At 41.0% G+C, this 24334-nt stretch overlaps 1 protein-coding gene across 3 annotated transcripts in view; it reads right to left on the bottom strand.

Annotated features, from left to right (window-relative positions):
* The window catches only part of RFTN1 (raftlin, lipid raft linker 1), a 2439049-nt gene that overhangs the window by 415265 nt on the left and 1999450 nt on the right, over positions 1-24334 (bottom strand). For all 3 annotated transcript variants that reach the window (XM_044066769.1, XM_044066767.1, XM_044066768.1), the window contains exon 6: positions 18322-18525. In XM_044066769.1, coding sequence (XP_043922704.1) covers positions 18322-18525 — 204 coding nt within the window. The remainder of the gene's footprint in view (positions 1-18321; positions 18526-24334) is intronic.

The raw sequence follows: 24334 nt of genomic DNA, 5'->3' as shown, positions 1-24334 counted from the left end.
AAAATGGGAGATGGCCGCCAACTGCACTTTGACTGTGGAGGCACTTGCTCCCTTTCTAAAAAGCAGGGAAAGGAAGTCCAGAATTGTCAGAATAGGGACAGTAAAGGGGTCCAATTCTTTATCTTTGGCCCAGATGGAAAAACGTTTCCATTTACTGTTGTAAAGTTTCCTGGTAGATGGTTTATGAGCCGCCACCAGAATGGCCTTAACGGGGGATGAGATACCGGGAGTCCTAGCCATTAATGGAACTGGATCAACCAAGCAGCAAGTTTGAGATTGACCAGGTTTAGGATATGGCATCTCGCTGGGTGCGAGATTAGGTCTGGACTGGGATCCAGAATCCATGGGGGAGCCACACTGTGAGACCGCAGAAAGGGGAACCGGATCTGTTGAGGCCAGAATGGGGCTATGAGGATAACTCTGCTCCCCAACTGACAGGCTTTCTGGATGAATTTCATCATAAGTGGGAGGGGGGATAAGCATAAAGGAGTCCGGGAGGCCAAAGCATGGACTAGAGCGTCTCTGGGGTCTCCCCTCTGGGGAACTATCGCAAAGTACTCGCTGCATTTTGTGTTTAAAGGAGAAGCGAAAAGGTCGCAGCAAGGCTGACCCCATTTGTGGAAGATCTGCTTCGCAACAGATGGATTCAGAGACCACTCGTATGGAGTGAGGAACACTCGACTTAGCTTGTCCGCTAATATGTTGGACCGCCCGGGAATGTGCGTTGCTAACAGAAAGCGGTTGGTGGAAATCGCCACCCCACACTCTCATGGCTTCTCGACACAGGGGATAAGATCTGGTCCCTCCTTGTTTGTTTATATACCAGACTACTGACATGTTGTCCGCCTGGATTGCAATAGTCCCTATGGGAAGAAGGTCGTGGAGAGCTTGCAATGCCAAAAGCACCGCCTCATCTCTAGGACGTTGATATGTAATGCGGTCTCTAGGGAGTCCACGTGCCTTGAACGGATCTGCCTGAACAATGCCCCCACCCGAGGCAAGAAGCCCGTGGTCAGCGTGGCTTTGGCCGGAGGAATCACAAAGGGTCTCCCTTCTCTGAGTTCCTGCGCCTGTAACCACCACCGAAGCGGGAGTCCCTGCACACCCTGCCCGGGGATTGGCATGCATAATGGGTGGATCGACAGGACCATTGACTTGAAGGGTCCATTGTAATATGCGCATTCGCAGACGAGCATGAAGAGAGAGACCGATCGCTGCTGACATAGACCCCAGTGCCCTCAGGACTAACTCCGCTGGAGGAGCAGGGCTCCGAAGAAGGGCTAACACCTGGAACGACAAGCTGTTCAGCCTGACTGACGTTAGAACAACTTTGGAGATTTGTGTATCTAACCTGGCCCCTATGAATTCTAGGGCTTGAGTGGGGCACAGGCAGGATTTATGCTCGTTTACTGAGATGCCCAGGTTGTGGGCCAGAGGCAGAGCATAATCTCTCGCCGCACAGAGCTGATGCCTGTTGGTCGCGGTGAAGTGCCAGTCGTCTAGGTAAGGGAAGACCTGAATGCCCTGGAGTCTCAGGTGGGCTGCAACCACTGCCATGACTGTGGTGAACACTCTGGGGGCTGAGGTGAGGCCGAATGGAAGAACCCTGAATTGATAATGACTGGCTCCGAGCCGGAAGCGGAGAAACCTCCTGGATCATTTGTCCATTAATATGTGGTAATACGCATCCTTGAGGTCTAGCGAGCACATCCAGTCGTTCTCCCGCAGCAGGGGGAGAATTGATTGGAGATTGACCATCCGGAACTTTTCCTTGGGTATGAACAGGTTCAGGGCGGAAAGGTCTAAGATGGGTCTGAGGTCCCCCATTTTCTTTGGCACCAAAAAGAACCTGGAGTAATAACCCAATCCGGACTGGTATGGGGGGATGGGCTGGATGGCTCTTTTTCTTAGCAGCTTTGAAAACTCCAAAGCCGCTGCCTCCCTCTGATCGGGTGGGACATCGGGGAGGCGTCTGGGTTTGGGGGGAAGGTTTATGAATGGAATGGAGTAACCTCTGGATATGATCCAGAGCACCCATCGATCTGTTGTAAGGGACTCCCAGTTTGACAGGTGCTCCGACAATTGCCCCCCCGACTGCTTCAAAAGAGGGACAGTCGGGCAAGCCCTCAGGGCTGTTGCGCGGGTCTGTTCGAGAAAGGTTCTCTAGACCCGAAATTACGCGGCCCCCCTCTGCCTCTGGGCCGGCGTCCACCTTGTCCTCCTCTGCCTCTGGAGGACGAGTGATCCGTAGCAGGATGGGATTGCTGAGACTTATGGAACCACAGCTTCTTTTGTCCCCTCTGATTCCTGGAGAAGGATATTTGGGGATTAGAGAAGCGGACTCCGACGGCAGACAGCGTCTTTGGACCAGCGTGTCACGAACAGTTTTGCCAAACAAGGCAGAACCGTCAAAAGGGGCATTCGTGAAGGACGCCTTGAAGGGGTCCATGAAGTCGCACAGACGGAGCCAGGAGAGACGTCGCAAGATGACCCCGGCTCTGCTAGCTCTAGCGGCTCCCTCCATTGCATGGGAGAGAAGCCGCATAGACGTATTGGAGATGGATTTTAGAGTGGCCATTCGAGTCTCAAAAACCTTTGTGTCTGGGACCGACATGGACTCTGGGGGGGGGGCTTCAGCGTATTCCTTAATCAAGTCTCGCTGTAGCCTAATGTTATGTGCCATATAGTTCAGCGCCCTTATGGAAAAGGTCGCTGAAGCAAACATCCGCTTCCCAATCTGGTCAAGCGCTCTAGATTCCTTATCCGGCGGGTGAACCGAAGAACTCTCCTGTGCAAGTTCTTTCTTGGTGGCCGCCGCCACCAACATAGCATCAACAGGGGTTCCTTTGGCCCAAGACAGTCTATCTGTGGGTGGGCTGAGGACTCATCGGCCTTGGAATTGGCTCCACGGTGTTGGGCTCCTTCCAAGCCTTGGTGGTAATTAAGTCCACCAGGGGGTCGGCTGGAGGGGACACCCAGGAGGTAGTTGGGCCTGCCTCAAAGGCCTCCAGGAAACATGGACTCATCAAGGGAGGGCTTTTGGGCTGACCACCCCCCTCTAATACGCAACATTTCCATGATGTCTCCAAAGGAGACATCTTCAGGGGGTGACCTTGGGGAACCCTCCATATCATCTAAGTCCGTGTCTGTGGTAATGGACTCGGGGGAGTCCAGGTGCCTCCTTTTGCACCGATGTTTCCGAGGGACCTCCTCGGTGAGACTGTCCGAAGAGGGCTCATCCATGGGTTGTTGTTCCTCCACAGGAACTAGCTGAAGGGCTTGGGCAGGCTGTCCAGATGGACGGATGATGGAAGACAGACCCTCATACAGTGGGGGTACGGGTGGATCTGAAGCCCGGGTCGGGGATCTGGAGGACCTCGACAGTACCCTCTTCACTACCTCAAAAGCTGAAGGAGAGCCACTCTCACCAGCCTCTGAGAGCAATCTCCTCGGATCCGAGGAAGGGATCGGGGTCGGAGCCGATGCAGTCGGCACCGAGGCAGAGGTGTGCTCCGACGCCAACAGCGCCGAAGACACAACAACTCCCTCGGATCCGACGCTCAGCCCTCGGCCCCAAGAGCTCGGGTCCGACAAGCTCGAAGGTATGGTCGGCGTCGAAGAGACAACCGCTATCGGCGCCGACAATTCCCCGGGTCCGAAAGGGCCTGGATCCGATGACTCCGAGACCCGAAAATGAGTCAGAGAAGGAGTGACCGGGGCAAATATGGGGGCTGCACTCCCCCTCAGAGGGGGGGGGGGGCAAGAGCATCCCCATCTGCATTTGGGTCTGTAAGAACCGATGCATCATCCGATCCATATCCACTTCGGAGATGCTTCGGGTTGACCTAGATGAAGTAGTAGAGGCAGGCCGGGAGGGCCGCCTCGAAAATCTCGAGGGAGACCTATCCTCCTCCTCCGGCTCCGGCGAAAAACAGGGTGAACGGTGCTGGGAGGAGGGGGATCCGGAGACCCTAGAGGGATATTTTAGTTGTTTTGCTGGCGGAGCCAAAGGATGAGATTCGGCCCGCCTTTTGTGGGACTTATGTCTCTAAGGGAAGAGGCACTAGTTTCCCCAGAGCTCAAACCTGATGAGGGAGGTTGATTCCTGGGTAGAGTTAAGGGGATAGACGGCGCCGAAGCTGCAGAAGCAGCTGGAGCCCGAACGGGAGAGGAAGAAGAAGCCGACTCCTGGGGGAGCTTTCCCGCCAGGATCAGCTTGTTCTTCCTGTCCCAGAGTGCCCGGGAGTTAAAGGCCGCACAGATTTGGCAGGCCTCTGACGAATGGGCTGCCCCCAGGCACAAAACGCACTGAGTGTGGCCATCAGCTGGAGAAAGCTTGTGGCCACACTCAGTACATTTAGAGAAAATGGCCTTAGGCCCTTCTGACATCATTCACACACACACCCAAACACTAGGAGTGGGAGGGGAGTGAAGATAAAACTAGTTATAAATTTAACAAAAGTGACCAAAAAACTAGCACAAGAGCAGAAAAAGGGAACTGACACACACACACAACAACTTTGAGTGAAAAATTGGTTTAAAAACCAGCAATGATCTCACCCAGCCAGGAGCTCTTCACAAGGAAGTTTCTTTAGCCGCGGCAAAAAACGATCTGAGGTAATGTGGTTGGTACTAGGGGATTATGGGTAGGTGGGAGGAGCTAGGAGCTCGGATCTTGGAGCTTGGAAAGCTGCCGGATCGGATCCAAGGTCAGATCTGACACCCACAGGTTGCAGATCAAATGAAGTAACTACTTCAGATCAATAAGTGAGAAGGTCACTGAAAAACCAATCGGTAAAACAAAATGAAAACTCCAGCAAAACTAGAACTTCCACTGAGTGACCTCCCAAACCTTTTGTATCAGAGGCACAATGGATATATGCAAACTACCCTTATGAGCATCAGGTATTTCAGCTAATTGGCGATTCTGAATGCCCATGATTTGTTTCATCATTTTAATGGACAATTTCAGGCCAATAAAGCCAAACTCACTAGCTGTGGATATGTATATTTCGGCCTTGTTATGACCTCGTCAGCACAGTGCTGTGCGGATGAGGTCATAACAAGGCCGAAATATGCATATCCACAGCTAGTGGGGTTTGGCTTTATTGGCATGAAATTGTCCATTAAAACCACAAAAACAAGTCATGGGCATTCAGAATTGCCAATTAGCTGAAACACCTGATGTTCATAAGGGTTGTTTGCATATATCCCATGTGCCTCTGATACAAGAGGTTTGGGAGGTCACTCAGTGGAAGTTCTAGCTTTGCTGGAGTTTTCATTTTGTTTCTACTGATTGGTTTTTCAGTGACCTTCTCACTTATTGTTTTAGCATGCTGTCAAAATACCAAAACAGCCATTATAATTAGTTAGGGTCCTTCTTTCCAGTTCCAACCTTTCCTGTACATCACCGCTAAAAGTATTTGAGTGATCTAAGAAAACATATACTTTTGCATCCAGTCTTTCTGCACTGTCATTAGTTTAAGCAATAAAAGGGACTAGACTCAGTAAAGTACTTTATACTACCCAAAAGTAACATGTTTTTGTTCAGATAAGGTTCCATTTACTACTTACGTTCAGTGTTCTGTAACATGGCCAGTATTTAACCCAGGCTAACACTCTGTAACCCACTCATACCTGCCTAGTTTTATTAGCCTTTAACAACCTCTGAAAAGGTGAGAAGAACCAGGTAAGGCACTTGTGAAAACAATAAAAAAGAATGGCGGATGAAGTAAACTCTACAATATCACATTAGCAACAATTTTTCTTCAGTGGTATGATCAGCATTTAACAGAAGCCAACTCCACAGGGCCCACTCAAGGCAGCCTGAACTTATTATGTGGTCAAAAATAAACAGCCTTCTTGTAAGGCCCAGGATCACAATCAGCCTTATGCACTTGTTAAATCAACTAGCCCCCCCTTACATCCAACAAATCAAAGCCAATCCCTGCCCCTGGCTAGCCTAGGAAACTAAACATATCATGCATCAACGATACACAAAATGGAACCAAAACACCACCGACTCCCTCCTAGAATTTAAACTGTGTAACTTAGCCAAAAAATTAATAACTAAAGATCGCAAAACCCATTACAGCAAACTCCTATCCATGCACTCATCCAATCCAAAACATTTTGGAATTCCATTTCCTCCATTCTTCACCCTGGCAATAAAAGCAACCCATGCCCAGACCCTACTCTTACCAGCCTAGAAAATGCCACTAAATTCAACTCATTCTTTATAGACTGCATAGCAAAACTTTCCTTCTTCTTCCCTGAGCCCCCCTCCTGCCCCCCTCCCCCACCAGCCAACCTCCTCCTACCTCCCCCATCAGCCTAAAAGCCATCCCCACAAACACAATAAAAAGGCTTCTCCTCAAGCTAAAACCCTTTCGCAACGCACCAGACAATCTACCACCCACCTTCCTCAAGCAATCTGCTGAAACCATAGCCTGTCCCATATCTATTCTCATAAATAAATCAATAAAGGAATCATACGTCCCAACCATCTGGCACCACGCATACATCATCCCACTACACAAAGGCGGTAAAAACATAGACACAACCAATTTTAGACCCATAGTCATAATTTCCCCTCTCTCAAAAATACTAGAAAAAACTATCCATGCACAAATCATGCAATATCTAACCCTGAACAAACTCCTCTCCCATACCCAACACGGTTTTCGCCATGGCCATAGTACCATGACTGCCCTCCTTTCCTTTCTAGAGACCATCAACCTAGCAGGTGACAAGGCCAAATACGTATCATCACTATTTTTTAGACCTGCCAAAGGCATTTGACACCATCTCCCAGTCCTTACACCTATTTCAGCTCTCATCCTTACATCTCTCTCCCTCCACCCTAGCCTGGTTCACCAGCTACCTATCCAACTGCCAACAAGCTGTCCAATGGAAAGAATCTACTTCTCCTTTCCAACAAACACCCACCGTCGTTCCTCAAGGTTCGGTACTAGGCCCTCTACTCTTTAACATATTTATCAACAACTTCCACCTCTCCATCCCTGAAGCCTCTGTTATCCAGTATGCAGATGACTCCACCATCATCTGCTCAGCATCCTCTCCCTCTGAACTGCTACTAAAAACCCAACTCGCTTTTTCCAAAACAGAATCCTAGATGAAATCCAATCACCTTGCCCTAAATGCTAGCAAAACAAATCTAATGAGTTTTACCCCCACTAGAAACTCCACTTTTGACAGAAACCTATTCTACATTACAAGCCAAAATAAAACCTCATTGGAAATAGTTCCCACTAACAAACTGCTAGGCATCATCATTGATGAAAACCTAAAGTTTGACTCCCACATATACTCAGCTATTAAGAAAACCCATCAAAAAATTGGTCTCCTCTACAGACACAACTGTTATCTCAGCCCCTCCACCCGACAAACACTTGCAACTACCTTCCTCCTCCCGTCTCTCATGTATGGCGCTCCCCTATTTACCAACCTCCAACTAGGCCTACGTTCCAAACTCGAATCCTGCTACCACAAAATTAGCAAATTTACAACCAACACCAAAAATTCATCTCCTCACTGCCACTCTCTACACACGCTCAAATGGCTAGAACTCCTCAACTACCTCAGACATCTGCAACTTACCACTACCTACAAGCTCATCTTCAAACCAGCAGACTGTCTGTCACTGGCCACAGCCCTAATACCCTATACACCCTCCCGCTCCCTAAGATCCGAGAGCCAAAATCTCCTACGAGTGCACATACCCTCTCATCCCCCTGGCCAACTTCTACTAGCCTGCACCATAGCTAAACTGGAACTCTCTCCCCTCTCCACTATGCAACATGTCTAACCACAACAACTTCAAGACCCACCTGCTCTCACACCTGTCCTGCAAATGGAAATGCCCTTCTCATGCTCCTACCTAAGCACCCCCACAACTCAGAAGATCCTATACCCTCTCTGTGAATGCTCTAAAAAATGTTTTTCTTTTTTTTTCACAGAATACGCAAAAGATACATTACTATAATGTTTTTTATACTGAATACTTCTGTAAGTATGTAACCTCTTTTATTATTCTTCATTTTCCTTTACAATGAATGTTACACCTGAAACCCTATGGCTTACTCTAATGTTACTTTAATGTTTCTGACTCTGAATTTTGTCTATTATGTAACCTCTTACTATTATTATTAATGTAACTTCTTGTGGAGCTTTTCTCCCCGGGCTAACACTGAAAACGGGTTGCTATGACTCAGTGGAGTCTTCCGGTCAACAAATGCAAATAAATAAATAAATAAATAAATACAACTTGTGAACTAGGTGGCTGTCCAGAGTCCAGTTCACCCAGGGTACTTTTCTGGCTTCCTTATTTTCTTTCACGGAGTGAAACAAATGCAGCTGCAGCATGCAGTGGCTGTTGAACAGCATGGTGTCATCTCCCAGTTTTCTGCTTGGTCCCACCTGTGAGCTGCACAACAATGCAGGATTTGTTATGTGGCTCAAGTCACTTAATGAAAGACATGTATGCTAAGGTGCAATCCGTTATTATAGCAATGCTCTAATTATATAAAAGAAATATTTAAAATCTGTTCCTTATTTTGGCCATTTGTTTTCTCATTATTTTTGATTGTCTCTAATTCTTGCATTAATAGGGTGAAACTATAGATAGAATACTTTACTATAGCTGACTACTGTGTGCTTGTGTAAAATTACTGTATCTATTATTAGTTTTATTATTATTATTATTATTATTATTAGCATTACCATTACAGTGATATATCTGAGCATTACACAATCGACAAAGTGGCTATAATTGCTGGGTATAAGGCAGTCTGTGGATAGATGTGATTTACTCTCCTGTTGTTGATCATAGTTAATCACTGATTTAACATGCAAGAGCAGAGTCACACAGTGTACTGTAGCTTGCTGAAATCGGTGCAAAATGATCATTGTTGTGATTCCTGCATGCTTGTGTGCATGTGTGTCAGAATATTTCAGCATATCCAAGAAAAACAATTTGGCCATAATTTCTTTTACTTTCTATTACAGTTAGACATATACACCATATTCCTTGGTGGTCTAAGCAGAATGTGTGTGAAAGCAATTGATCATGACACAATGACACAGCAAGTAGCATTGCCATGTCATACTGCTTGGTTATGTGGTTGAGTTCTTCTTGGCTGTGGTTCCTGCTGTGCGGGGTCTGCATAGTCTCATTGTCTCTGAGTCAGTTTTATCCAGGTGCTTTGGTTTCCTCTAACATGCCAAAGATGTAGGGGAACTGGCATTCCTCCAATTTGCCTGTAGGTAACTGTATAGCGCAGCACAACAATGCAGGGAATAACACTGCCACCTTACAGTAAGACGTCCTCTGGTTCAGTTCCTGGCCGGAATGCTTTCTATGCAGAGCCTGCATTTCATCCCTGTGTTCATGTGCATTTTCTCTGAGTGCTCATGCTATTGCCCACATTCCAAAGACATGTGAAAGCTGGACTGGCAATTCTATAAACTGTTTATAGATGTTTATATAGTGTGTATGTGCTAGAGAAGAAATACCTATCAATCGACTTCCTTTCCCTGCTTGCCTAGCAAACTCTGTGGATGGCATTGGCTGTTCCTGGGGTCTCTATAGCAGTCGGATGTGACTCAACATTAGATGAGGAATGGAAGTGTGCAGTGTGAGTGTGTTTTTATGTGCACACGCATCTTCATTTCAGGAAGGGTCAATTTTATAACTGCTGCTCAGTGTGTTTTAAACCTGAATGTAATGTTATGTATGTTTCACTTTGAAAATAATGTTATGTTTTGTAAAGTGTTTTATAATAAGTACTATATGTGCTAAATGCTGGTATTTCTTATGACTGTAATCTGCTTGAAACTAGCATTTACTAAATGTTCAATGTGTATTATTATCTTGGAGCTTTTCTCCCTGGGCCTCCGCTGAAAATGGACATGTATCCAGTCGGACTATCCCGGTCAGCAAATGTAAAATAAAATAAATAAATAAAATAAATAAATCTTGTGATATACCTGCTTGTTAGGTACAGTGTGTGTGTGCTTGTGTGAAAAAAATATCATCAGTGTATCTTGTGAAGCCCTGAATTCTTGACAAGGGCAGTGTTTGTATGTTTGTGAGTGTGTGACAAAAGTATTACCAATTTTAGCCATAGGGGGTATTTTCATAACTGTTCTGGGTAGTAAAAAAAAAGAAGAGTTAACAAGTAATTATCCTTCAAAAGTAAAACTCAAAATGTATCAGAGACCATCTAGACCCCCAGAGTCCCCACACTCCCAGTCTCTATAAGGAGATTTTAACATAGGGTTAGTACAGAGGTCCCAAAATGAACCTCTAACTACGGCCCAATTTCTAATGCTGGCTATGCTCAGAAATGCACAGAAGGCCCCTACAGCTTTGAATGTGGTTGTTATTTCTTTTACTTTGCTCACAGTTAAATCTCAGTCATATGTATAAAAAGGATGATACTTCTTGTGTGAAGGCTGAAGACAGTATGGTTACTGGTTGCTCACAATGAAGCCTAGTGGTTTGCAGAGATGGTGGCAATAACTTGTCTAGGGGCAGTGCAATGTCTGGGAACAAAAGACTGGAATACACTATTAGGATAATTACTTTTCACTTTATTTATAATCAAATATTATACATGGTGGCTGTACTTTGGGGGCAAGGTTAAGGAGGCATGCTGTGTATACATCTGACAGCAAGAAGCAGAAATATGTTATTATAGTCATTTGTTCTTTCACTTTAGTCCCAGTCTAACATCTGCTGGGAACTCTTACTTTGCCAGCTTTGAATATTAAGCCTTGGAGACAACTTATTTCATCCCTGACAGAACAACAAAAAAATAATTTCTTTCTTTAATTATGTTATTTTTTTTGTTCAGGACATCCTTGGATTAAAAGGTTCGAGAAAAGCTTTAAAATGCAACTCAGCATTTATTGCCCTCATGGCTTCTAGGGGCTTAGTTGCCCCCAGACTCCTGGCTTAATCTGATCAATTAGCCCCGAGTTATAATAATTCACTTTTGGTCAGTTAGGCTGAGTTGAAAGAATGCAGGAAAAAAGATGGAGAAGACTGAATTTCTTTCTTAGTCATGTTTTTTGTTCAGGCTGTCACTGGATCAAAGGGTAGGGGAAAAACAACCAAATAGACCATAGATCATTAAGGCGTCTATATCATAACATCGTAAACTGAAAATATGGAACGCTCACAAGAGTGAAAATGTCGAAACTCAAATTCGGTATTGTGGGGGGCTGCGTCCCCCACAGCCCCCGCTAAATATATATTCCAACTCCAAGATCACACTACAGTGTGGAAAGGGCAAATATCCCAATCTTCACTGTACTACGATCTCAAAAACCGACCCTTGAAAACACTTTCGCTGTTGTGCCGTTCTACATTTTCACTTTGCGATAATATGATATAGATCCATCATTAAGAACCCCACTCCCAGACCCTCTGGATTAATTCATTTATTTCCCCAATTATAAGAGTGCATTCTGGCACAGTTAGTGTGTGTTGCAAGAATGCAAAACAAAGCTGGAGGGTATGACAAAATATGAGAAAAGATAAATAAAACTAGCCTGGATGATGTAAGGTGGCTGTGATGGGGAGGAGGGGTGTGGCAAAGATGGGCAAGGGTAAGGTAGCAGTGAGCAACAGGGGGAGGATAGGTGTCATGCCTTTCACCTAGGGTGTGTCCTGGATATAAACCTAAGTCAAAGCTTTGCTGTTTAATGGCAGTCAGACAGACAGACAGAAACTGTTGCTCCACTAAAAGTAAGGTTGCTGCTTACTCAGAGAACTAGGTCCGTGTCTGGTCAGGACTGCATATAGACTGATATGAATAGCTGCTCTGAAAGTCCAATGTGCCATACTTCAGCTAAACAATTCTTGCCAAAGCATGAGCAAGGACTGCTGCATCCCCAATGGGCCGACGTAACCATCTCATACTGTGACCGAGCAAAAAATGTGTTTTGCTGATGGAGATGCAACACACTATATATATATATATATATATATATATATATATATATATATATATATATATATATATATATATATATATGTAGAAGTCCCAGTGTCTTTGGTCGAGTTTTGTTTTTTAGCTGGAATTTCAGACAGTCATGTTGGGTACTTTTCCGTTATCAAGGCAACACTTTAAATGTGGTTGCTGAGCTTTGAATTTAGTCTATTTTCATGTCTTTTAGGGGTTCATCTTTTAGGTGTTCATCTTAACGTGTGTATAAAATGTAGAAGTCACATCTTTTTTAAATAGTATCCATTTAACACGTTTACAGTAACACTTTAAAGACATGAAAATACACTGCATTTGGAGCTCAGCAACCGCACAAGGAAATTATTGAACGTTAAAAATAAGATAATGTCATGTACAAGGCAACACTTTCAAGCATTCTCTCAATGTGTCAATGGCTCAACTTTACAATAATAATTTTTTTGGGGTAAGTGTCCCTTATTTTCCTTCATTTTTGTATGATTCTTACTGTTATTTGCAAAACAGCCCAGTGAGATGAATGGGGGGAAGGGAGTGACAGAGGCTTGGCATGGAGGTGTTGTCTGTGATAGCCAATCAGCTCATGAGTTGTGGACTGCATGCAGGACATTTACAGTAAGACACTTTACAGGGAGATAGTTAGTTTTCATTTCTGGTAGGGCAAATATAAGGATATTATGACACTCTTAACAAAAAAAAAATAAAAGCATATGTTCTCCAGATTTGCTGCATTTATTTTTTTTTTCATTTCTCTGTTCATTACTTATCTGGCCAGCACTTTCAACGCGATCGTTCAGCTGAAATCCAGTAGCTCAACACATCTATTAACCAGGTGTGTGTAAAATTTACAAATTATTATTAAGACAAATAATTTTTACACATATCTGGTTAACAGACATGTTAAGGTACTGTATTTCAGCTGAACAATCTCGTTGAAAGTGTTGCCCCAATAACGGAAAAGTACCTCATGTTGTTATAGTTTATAAAACCCAGCATTAGGATTCCTGCATAGAAGAGTTCCCAGTCCATAAAGCTAAAGGTGTTACACAAATTAGATCAATGATTTATTTATTTAGCATATATGCTAACCAGGTAAGTGGGTTGGCCAGAGGACCTTTTGAGCCACACCCCAGGTAAACTAGGCAAAAGCAAAGTACAAAATTTCAAGACACATTGTGAGAATATGCACTCAAAAGCTAATAGTTTGAAATTACAGAAAGTGGAAGATATACAAAGTAGTTCAAAAGTAATATGACAATAAAGAATACAATAAAAATGTAGTATAAATGTCCAAAGAAATGTCAACATTCAGTAAAATAAAAAATTGAAAAGCACACTGAAGCATAGAAATATAGGCAGGAAACTTAATTAAATCAATACTTATAAATGACAGTACAATAAGCAAACCAACATTTGTAAATAACCGTAGAATTTAGCAGACATTTGTTTAGTGGGCTGAGGTGAAAAAAGGAAAAAAATTGATTCCTTGCCCTGTTTATGCTAGTTCCCAAACCATGAAGATATAAACAGAAAGATGCATGACAAGGTAATAATGTTAGTACAGGGGGTTAGGTGAAGTGTGCTTCTTAACCAGTATCTCTGAAGGAATTACATTCATTTTACTTAGTATTCAGTGTTTATTTTAGATACAAGTGTGGTGTGTGAGTCTATGTGTGTGTGTATGTATGCTCATGTGTTTGTGTCTGTGACTGTGTGTATTTTAATACTGCATATAAGGAGGGCTTGTACCCCTTTGAGACAAGAACTGGGCAGTAGTTAAGGGGATGCCAACTGCATTTACAAGTCTGATTTGCAACTTGCTTACAGATCTTAGGACCGAGAACAGTGCTGCTGCTAGACACACTGCCAAAGAACACCACAGATGAATTTTCATGCAGGTGTAACTGTAATTTTTAAGTTATTCCTGTATGGTACAATATACCACCAGAGCTTTACCCACATGGGAACAATGCACTGGTATTCAGTGGCTACTTTTACAATGCAGGAAATACTAGCTTTGGAAAAGAAACTACAGTTGCATAAGCTCTACCTACCTGTAACAGTAGATATTTGTAGAACACACTGCCTTACTGGCATATGGGTAGTAGTGCCCTACTTTCCTCCCTCTGGCAGTCTGTCAACACTCAGAAGTCCTCCCACTGCCTGCCTGCCTGACTGTGAGTGAGAAGGACCAATCACCTGGCAGGGACATGACAGCCCTTCACTGGACCCTTTCAGTTTTCTAGGGTCCACCAGGAAGAGCAGATAAGAATACAAGCTTTGCGAACACCTGCTGTTCCATAATAAATGTCATACACACATAAAACAAAAAAAGGCTGCTGAATGAAAACACAACTTCAGTCATCAACTATATACATGCAAAATAGAGGACTGGTGGGAGAGTACTGCCAGTAAAGCAGTGTATAAACTTCTACTGTTGCATGTAAGTGGAACTTACATAATTGCACTATGTTCAACAAACACACTGCCTTACTGGCACATGGGTAGATTCCCAAAGCTAAAACAGCATGAGAGGAGGAAGGATAAGGTTCTAGCTGTTCTGGGAGAAAGGTCCTCATGAAGCCTGCACTGGATCTAGAATGCATCCAGTTTGTAGTACTTTGTGAAGGTAAGGAATGAGGAACAAGTTGCTGGGTCTAGAATACTTCTAGAGTCCACTCCTTTCCAAAATGTCACTGAAGAGAAAAAGGCCCAGGTGAAAAGTGTATTTGCCTTGCCTGGATTTGCTTTGCCATGGAGGCCATAACAAAAAATAATACCAGAGGACAACCCTTGTGCACTGAGTTGCTTAGAGATAGGTTGAACTTTCTTTACCCATGAAAAAGAAATAAAAAGCCTTTCAGCCTTCCTAAAGGGTTGGGTTGACATAATGGTTAAGGTATTTACCTTGCAGGCAAGAGGTACAGGGCTTGATTTTCAATAAGGGAAACTGGCTAGGCTTAAAATGGTCCATAAAGGCAGCTAGTCTAGTACTTACCTATTTATTTGGGGGTGGATATGGCACAATGGTTGGTCTTCACCGCACAGACAGAAGGTACAGGACTTGGTTCTGACTCTTCAGGACGGTTAGCCTAGTATTCTCCTATGAACCTATGAATCTATGTCTAAAGGGCTTTGTTCTGTCAAAGAAGTACCTGAGCTGACTATACACAGCCAAGGAATAAACCTATATATACCAACGCCAAGATCTCCATACCTCAGAGGAAAGGGAATATTCTGAGAAATGGCATCTTGGACTTAGTGTATGTAAGGCCATTCTTTTGGCCATTCAGTCTGCATGTTTTGGGACTCATTCTAGCAGGTCCCAACATTTCAAATGGTTACCGTCCCTGTATCTCTTCATCATCAGAGAACACCAACTGATCCGAAACAGACAAGTCAAAGTCCTCAGGCACAGGATCCCCTTCAAAAAGAGGATCCTTAGCAGACTGACTGGGGGTGGAAGTGCCAGCTTTACTATAACATGGTTATGCACCCTGTAACTAAGTGCCTAAATCATGGATCTATCCATAGCCACCATCTCAGGTGAGAAATCAGAGATCAAGTGCTACTTCACCATGTGGAGGGTATTCTGTCTCTTTTTAGCATACACTATAGAAGTGGGATAATCCCCAGGGGAAGTATCAACACTAGCAACAGATACTGCACCTCCTGACTTTCCCTTTACCTAAAGTGGTTGGTTCTCCCATATCTGAAACAGGCAATTGTTCAGCCCTGGAGGATGTGTCTGACTCTTGTGTCACTCACAGTGGTGATACTATGACTATGCCAGGGTGGCCTGGAAGTAACAAAAGATAAATAGCCTGACAGCCTGTCTGAAGCTAAGGGTACTGCGGAGTCGCAAGCCATAGGCTGAGGCACATTTTTTTATTTATTCTTTTGTTTTTTAGGTGTAGATAGGGAAGACGGTGAGAGGGTCTGAGTCTATCAAGTCAGGGGACAAGAAACTAGCAAGCACAACACCAAATACTTGCTGTACTGCACTGTGAAAATAACAGTATTTTTAGTAACACAGTTCAAATCACAAAATACATGCAGATGAGTCCCCTGATTTTCTAAAGAAAAGGGCTAGTTTCAGTCCAAAAGAAAGTATACAGTGTAGAACAGAATTAGACAATAAATAAATCATAAACTGATGAAAAATTCCTGTCAGAAATATTTGACATACAAAATGACATCAAAAGTAACCCTAAATATATTTCTGCTGGGGTTACTACTATTCTAAAGACTATAATGAATAAAATGACAGTTTCATTAACAAAGTTCCAAGCACATACATGCACAAAGGTTCTCTATTTTTAAAAGGCTAATTTCAGTCAAAATGAATGAATAGAACCTAAAACAGAATTAGAAAAAAAAAAAAAATCTGTCAGAAATGTTTAACATATACAATGGTGCCAAAATCACAATTTAAACGAAAAAAAAATTAAATCCTGCAATCCTACTCGATCATTTCAAATAATCACAACCCCAAAGATAAATGGGGTCTATATTATAAAGCTGAAAGCTCTAAAGAGTGAATACAAGTACATCGACACATAAAGAGTGATGTACAAAAATAGCGAAACACGTATTGAGCGAAAATCAAAACACCGAACGTGTTTCTTTAAACAGTGCCATGCAGGTATACGTAAATTAACTAAATAAAACTAAAATAATAATCTTTTGCAGGGGTCAAGCCCCCTTACCTCCCCTACTTAAATATACCAACTCTGAGACCGCACTACAGTGGGGAAAAGGATATATTTCCTTATCCTCAGGATCGCACTGCTAGCCAAACAAATACGTTCGATGTTCTGATTTTCGCTCAATACGTGTTTCGCTATTTTTGTACATCGCTCTTTATGTGTCAATGCACTTGTATTCTCTCTTTAGAGCTTTTGGCTTTATAATATAGACTCGAAAAATGCAATATAAGAAAGTTTTCCTGTTAAAAGGTCCATATGAAGCTTTTAATCAACAGGCCTTACTGTGCTAGTCAAATTAAAAAAAAAAAAAAAGAGAGAAGCATATGCAACAATTCTACTCAGAAAAAAACAATCAAAGCAGCAAAATACACTATTCATCCACTGATAGAAATGGCAAAGAGAGAGGAAATAAAATCCCAAACGAGTTTATTCTGAGCTTTACAGCTATCATCACCGAGTCTGAGAGGAGCAATATCCCTAGAAATTTTTTTCTGGCTGTGGTGCAGTCCTGTCTGTACGTGTGAAGGGTTGTCTTGGTCCTGCCAGGTGATTGGTCCTTCTCACTCACAGACAGGCAGTGGGAGGAGTTCTGAGCTTTGATAGACTGCCAGAGGGAGGGTAGCAGGGCACTACTATCCATATGCCAGTAAAGCAGTGTGTTTGTTGAACATTTGTAAAAAGAACAAAGCTGTGCAGCAAGCTGTCTTTATGCATGCCTTGCTACATACAGACCCTGACATCTGTGGTTTCCTACAGGTCCTACAGATCTAAGAGAGTGTCAGAGTGGTACAAGAGATTGCTCTCAGTGCTGATATAAAGAGTGAGATGTCTTTCTAGTTCGAAACTGACATAAGAAACATATCCTACAAGCCTTTTGTAGAGTACATTGGTGTCAGTGGCTCAACAGGTAGTTCACTTACCTTTGATGGTGGAAAATCAGACGAATGTGGGTTCTATTGTCATGGCAGGAACTTGGCTTAATTTTCCAATACTGACTCTGCAGGACAGCATAAGGGTATGCTGCAATCCTGACAGTGTTGTCTTTCGGATGAGATATTAATGTGACATCCAATCTGTCTGAATTGGTTGTAACTCAGATGGATGTAAAAGATCCCTTGGCACATATCAAAAAAGACTTGGGGGGGGGGGAGTGAAGTTCTTACCAAACTTCCTCTAGTTAGAACAAATACTACCTCGGTTACTACTGAAAAGTGGCCACTTGTTTAGTGGAACTCATCTGGACAATTAAGTGTAAATAAATTTTAAAAAAGTACAGGAAAGACAATTTATCCCCTCACCAAAATTTCATTAACTAGTGGTATAAGGCAGATGTGCAGCCCTTGTGTGGCATCAGTCAAATTCAAAGGACTAAAAAAACAAACAAACGACTAGTTAATCAGTCAAACCACTTAGACTGGAAGTCATTACAGGTAAAGACGATAATTTACAAAAATAATCCCTTTATGTTACAACTCTGAAAATGTTATACACGCAAACAGGTCAAGTTGTTGTGAATTCATTTTTTATAACAAATCTACAAATTGTATGTCATTCCTGGGTTCTACAGCAGCTGGTTAAAGTACTGAAACTTCCTATTTCCGTACCATTTACCAGTCCAGGATAAAAGACTGCATTCACCAGCGAGCTTCCTTTTTTGAAGTGGTCTGTCATGTGTTCCAGCCAGCTGGCTTGTAGATTATTGATGCACTGCCCATTTCTAGAGATCTTAAGGGGAAGGCTCATTGTGTAGTATTTGCTGGAGTTCTGTGTGGTTTTCATCTTGTGAAAAACTGTAAATACATCAAGTTCTGCAATAATGAAAAGACATACAAGAAGGTTAATGCAGAAGCAAAAAACTACATTTATTTTTTTTTGTCTAAAAATCCTAGTTGCAAAAGAAATCTAAAACATATACTATCTTGATATCAAATAATGGAGGCTTTGGTTATTTCTTGGATACAATTTAGAATACACAATTTCACAGATAACAATACACTTAAAATATATTAAACAGCAACATTTTAAACTAAGTATAATTTGTTACTGCAGCAAAACAGCTATCAGGAGATTTATTTCTATCCAGAACAATGGATATCAATAAAAATGCCTACGCAGCTGATACCTATTTTAGAAAAAGCCAAAAGTGGAGCTTTGAGAAACTCAATAGTGTATAAAGACATCCAAACAGAAGTGGAAAATCATTTGTACTGTCCTAGTTTTGCTTTGCTGAGCTACGTATTTGAAAGATGGAAATGATGATCCACAAGTGTCAGACACTTAACTCTTGAGATGAGGAAAAACCTGGAATGAGGTACATAATTTCCTTCTACAGCAGTGGACCAAATGCAATGGTTTCAGCATACACTCAAGACTTTACCTAATGCCTTTCTGAAGGACTCAAACTGAACTAACCAGTCAGCTAAGTGGGCTACAAAAATATAGCTGCTAACCACTTCATATCTGCACATACTCTAGAATGGCAGCACTTTTCTCATATTAGAACATCTTAAATGACTGACTATATAAAACGCTTCTCTGTTCAATGGAAAAGATGAATAAGGTCTGGCAATCATCCAAACAGTCATCTTTCTGTAGGAAGAGTTAAAGGAACATGTGGGCCTTCTGCAAAAAATAAAAGGTGAAAAAAACAGTATGCACTTCAAGAACCTAATGAAAACACAGAATACTTTCCTAAACTTTTCAGAATATAATAAAAAGTATCCCCAGACAGGACTCCCGATATAGAATGACTATTTTTTTTTGTCTGTAGCTCTGATATTTCAGCAGCTACGTACAGGTAATAAAGCAGATTTTGGCTTAAAAAGAAGAAGCTGATGATTAATCATGGGTATAGCTAGGCATAAGCCACAGAGTACACATTTTAAAATAATTTATTTTGCACAACGATGTGTTAAAATTTAGTTTTATATTTTTGAGAATCGTCAGTTGACTACGTAGTTTTTTTATGAATATGCATGTCATTTCATTTTTTTTTTTTGGGGGGGGCTAAACTTGGGAGGGAGGGACTACATTCTGGAAGCTACAATAAATTCCAAAAGTCCTGGCTAATGCCTCTGTGATTTATTTATGAATTTGTTTGTAATTTTCATGACTAGGAGGTCCAAAGAAAAAACTAGTCCCCTTTGCAAAGGATACCCACAATAAAAATAAACAGAAAAAGAACTGTATTCCACAACTTAATGGATATTTTGAGGAAAAAATGGTCATAGTTCAGAAAACAAATAAATGCAGATAAGAGTAAGAATTAGTACTTACTATTCTTACCTCATAACTAATCACCAAACAATACCCAATGCCACCATTTGCTTAACACTTTATCTCATCAGCATATTTAACTAGGTTCACTTACAACAAAACCATAGGTTCATACTAGACTAACTGCCCTTGCGAGCCATTTTAAGTCTAACCAATTATCCCCTGTGAGATTCAAACCCTGTACCTTGTGTTTGTAAGACAAACACCTTAGCCATTAGGCCACCCTCCCAACCCTTGGACACCTTGACAATGCAAAGCATTTCATGAATGACTTTACACATACAACTCCCTAGCATCTTTTTGTTAATTGTCTGTTTAGCCTTAGCAGTCTAGTTTCAGGATATAATTTTAAATTGCAACAAGCTTACAAGACAGAAGCCAGGCTTGCCGCAGGTCATAACCAAAGAACTCACCACTGCTGTTCCCTTTGTCAAATGCAATGGATGGAGTTAGAACATTATTTTACAATGTTTTATTTAAGAGGGATACACAGCATTCCTTACCAACCTAATAAGTATCCAGCACTAAAAATTACAATGATGTGGCATATGCATTCATGCAAACTTTATTCTTCCACTCAATTTCAGTTAGCAACACTCATCCCATAACAGACATATAGAATTCGCAAGATCCCCCCTTCCCAAAGACCCATTTTAAAACTTGTTCTGTTGGTTGTGGATTTGGTTCATGGAGGACAGGTCTTAACCCCCTCCTGCAGGACCGATGTTAAAGCCTGTTCAAGTGTTTTGATGAAACAAACTTCGATGTCTATGTCTTGAATATTTACTGGTTAATGTGTTTGTTCAACCAAAGATAATAGCATTAAACATACACATGCACACACACACACACACACATATATATATCTATATATAGCTACATATATATATATATATATATATATATATATATATATATATATATATATATATATATATATGTGTGTGTGTTTATATATATATATATATATATATATATATATATATATATATATATATATTCAAACTGTTACATTTGTTGAAACAGAAACGATTAACTAATTTGGTCAATTCCTATTTCACTGCTGTACTCACAGCAGTTTTCTGTGAAACCAGAGAACAGTGGGGTTAAGGAAATGTGTCCTTTTCCCTGCTGTTGTGTGATCTTGGAGTTGGTATATTAAAGTAGAAGGGGTGTGGGAGGGCAGCACTCCCCACATGGGGGTGCAGGTAAGCTTGCACCCTTGCAAAATTGCCTTGTCTTTTTTTTGTGTTTTTGACTAAGCATTGCATCAATGTACGTTGAATTATGGAATGTTAGTTGACATAAAAATTTTTGATTTTAAGTTATATATCTATGTGAGTGTGTGTGTGTGTGTGTGTGTGTGTGTGTGTGTGTGTGTGTGTGTGTGTGTGTGTGTGTGTGTACATAGAGATAACTATAGATAACTTGATATATACATAGATATGAGTGAGCTGGTTTCTGTGTGTGTCTATATATATATATATATATATGGGAACACTTCACATAATCGAATTACTGAAATCTCGAATTTCATATGGTCGAGACCATATGATAGTGTTTAAAAAGATAAGAGTTTTTACTTTTAAACCATTGCGCACACAGAGAGCAGTGTTGACAGGAAATGAGAAATCTCTTTGCGCTTTGCGCTACAGCAGCAAGCAAGACGGATTCATTTTCCACTGTATGCGATCTTGGAATTGGTATATTTAAGTAGGGGGTGTGCAAAAAAGAAGTTTGTCTTTTTATTTTTTTGGTTTCACTTCAGAAGTTCGGATTTTGTAAATTCGAGCTTCAGAACTGAATCCATATATATATATATATATATATATATATATATATATATATATATATATATATATATATATATATATAAATATATATATATATATATATATAAATATATATAAATATATATATATATATATATATATATATATATATACCTATAAAGAGAGAGACAGATATGTTTGTGAGTGTTTCAGTGAGTGTATGTATACTTATAGCTACCTAAGTATGGCACTCATGGTGATAGTGTATGGCAGAGATGCATGTGAATTTTCTTACAGTTTTGCAAGCTGCTATAATCAACTCACACTGGGGAGAGATAAGCTGAGTAACATTATATAATTTAAAAAGAATTCAAATTTTGGCCCATTCACCTGCTGCGCCAGAGTGCATCCTTTATACACAGCTACAGATGAATAAGTCTGGGTGGCATGATGTGATTTTGGTGGCCAGAAAACATCCTCTGGGAAGTGAAAGAAAAGCTTAGTGTTATCTATTAAGGCTGCTAAAAAATAAAGTTGCTTCTAAGTCAGTTTTATATCAAAATATTATTTCGAATAATAGCTTATTGTAAAAGTGACATAGTGATTGATTTTAGCACTAGCATCCAGCCAAAGTTCACAGAGGCTCTGAATTAATAACAACTGCTTTGATTTCATTCCAGAAGAGTGTCCATGAAAGTTATGAAAGCTAGTTTGTGGTTATCCTGCACATATGTCACACTGAACTACATTTGTAGTTGGTAAGACAGCTGCAGTAGGGCAGATCTTATAAAACTAAGCTACTGAGCAGTGATCTGTGCACAAAGAATCACCTGCAATGATTAAGTCTGTAGGGTTTCTATGGATTTGAACAGTATGTCAAGGAGCACTATCTTGTTTTATATGCTAGCTGTCTTCTATAAAAGTGTCGTACAAGTGATTATTTTCTTTTACTTTTAACCACAAGTATTACATTGGTTGTACTCCACACACTATGGAATAAGAGGTAAATGGCAATTGGCAATTTTATGAAATTTTAACAAAGATGAATTCTGTATAATTTGTCAATAGTAATACAATATAAAAGATATATATATATATTCTATCAGCAAAATTAATATATGAATAGCTAATCTCACGAGGTATGTTCAATTAACATGTAACATTTATACCGGCATTCACAACAAATCAGTAATAATTAGACAATATGTTATAAAAGAAAGATATAACAACAATAACAACAACATCAAACTAAACTAATCTATCGCATTAACTTGATATTAAAACCAACATTGGGTAGGTAGCTTTTTCAAAATTCATATTATTTAATATATTTGATTTATTGATATCTAATTAGAAAAGTATAACACTGCTTCAGCTTAGTACTCAGTGCCTTTCAATTTAATGTACTGAAGCATATGTATCAGCTATTGAGTGCCATATGTTCTATTGCTAAATGCTTTGCAAACCTTAAGTAGATAGACTCCAGTAAATATGAACAAGGTGCCCACTTAGCAATACACTGAGATTCTTTAGTCTTATTCTGCACTGTTCAGGACTAAGCATGACAAATAACCTTGAGTACTTGCCAACACTGTCCTATTTGTGGAGCAGTGATCATTCTCCAAAGCCTCATTATGGATTTCTTTGCTGCCAAAAGCACTGTACAAGGAAACAGCCTCCATTTTGGAGAGACATTGATTGTAAATGGAAATTTAGAAACAATTTCTAAATGCAATGTAGAAGTCCCTAAGTAATTATACATGCTTTCTCAAGTTTCATTGTGTCATTTGAAATTACTTTGTAAAATTTCAAGTATGTTAGTAATGTGATTACTAGCTGTCTCCCGGGTATTATACTCTATGTTATCTACTTACAAGCAATTAAACATCTGAGCCCACTGCATTCTTTATTTTATTTTTTAGCTGTGAATCAGAATAGTATTACCAGAAATAAGGAAACCTGTCCAAGATATCAGTGAAATTTCCTGATCTTTGTTGAGTAGCAAGTGATGTGGGATTGTTAATAAACATTTTAAAACAGAACAGGTACATGGTACTATGGTTTAATGTGTAATTTAATTTAATTTAATTTTAAGGATGCCATCTATGGAGTACAGCAACCATATACCCCATCTAGCATATACTGGCAGAAATGGAATGCTAATTCAAGTATTGTAGATAATTATAGTACTGCAAAACGTCTCATTTTCAGATACTGTACAGATTCTGTTTCCATCTACATATCTCAAAGCCAGCTGTGCATACCAGTTGAGCTATTAACACCGATAATCTTTATCCTGAACTATGTTCTTCTGCTGTTTCTACACTGATACTTAATTCTCATATGCATCTGTTATAGAGTTGCACTGTTAGATCTTTGTGAGCTACATCTGGCCAGTTTGACCACAGGACTGGAAGCCACAGCAAAAGTTTCTTATAGGTTCATAGGTTGCTACTAGGCTAACGAACACTAGGACCTTTACAAGCCTATCAGTGCACCCTACTCTGTAACATGGGAATCCTTTGAGTCACATGTGTCCCTCCAGCATGTTTTATTTATGTGCCAAGTG

This window comes from Protopterus annectens, chromosome 3.part1 (genome assembly GCF_019279795.1).
Source record: "Protopterus annectens isolate FY-2018-M chromosome 3.part1, PAN1.0, whole genome shotgun sequence".
In the NCBI taxonomy this organism is placed as follows: domain Eukaryota; kingdom Metazoa; phylum Chordata; order Ceratodontiformes; family Protopteridae; genus Protopterus; species Protopterus annectens.
The sequence above is the reverse complement of the archived record's forward strand: the minus strand, read 5'-3'. Positions and strand labels throughout refer to the sequence as shown.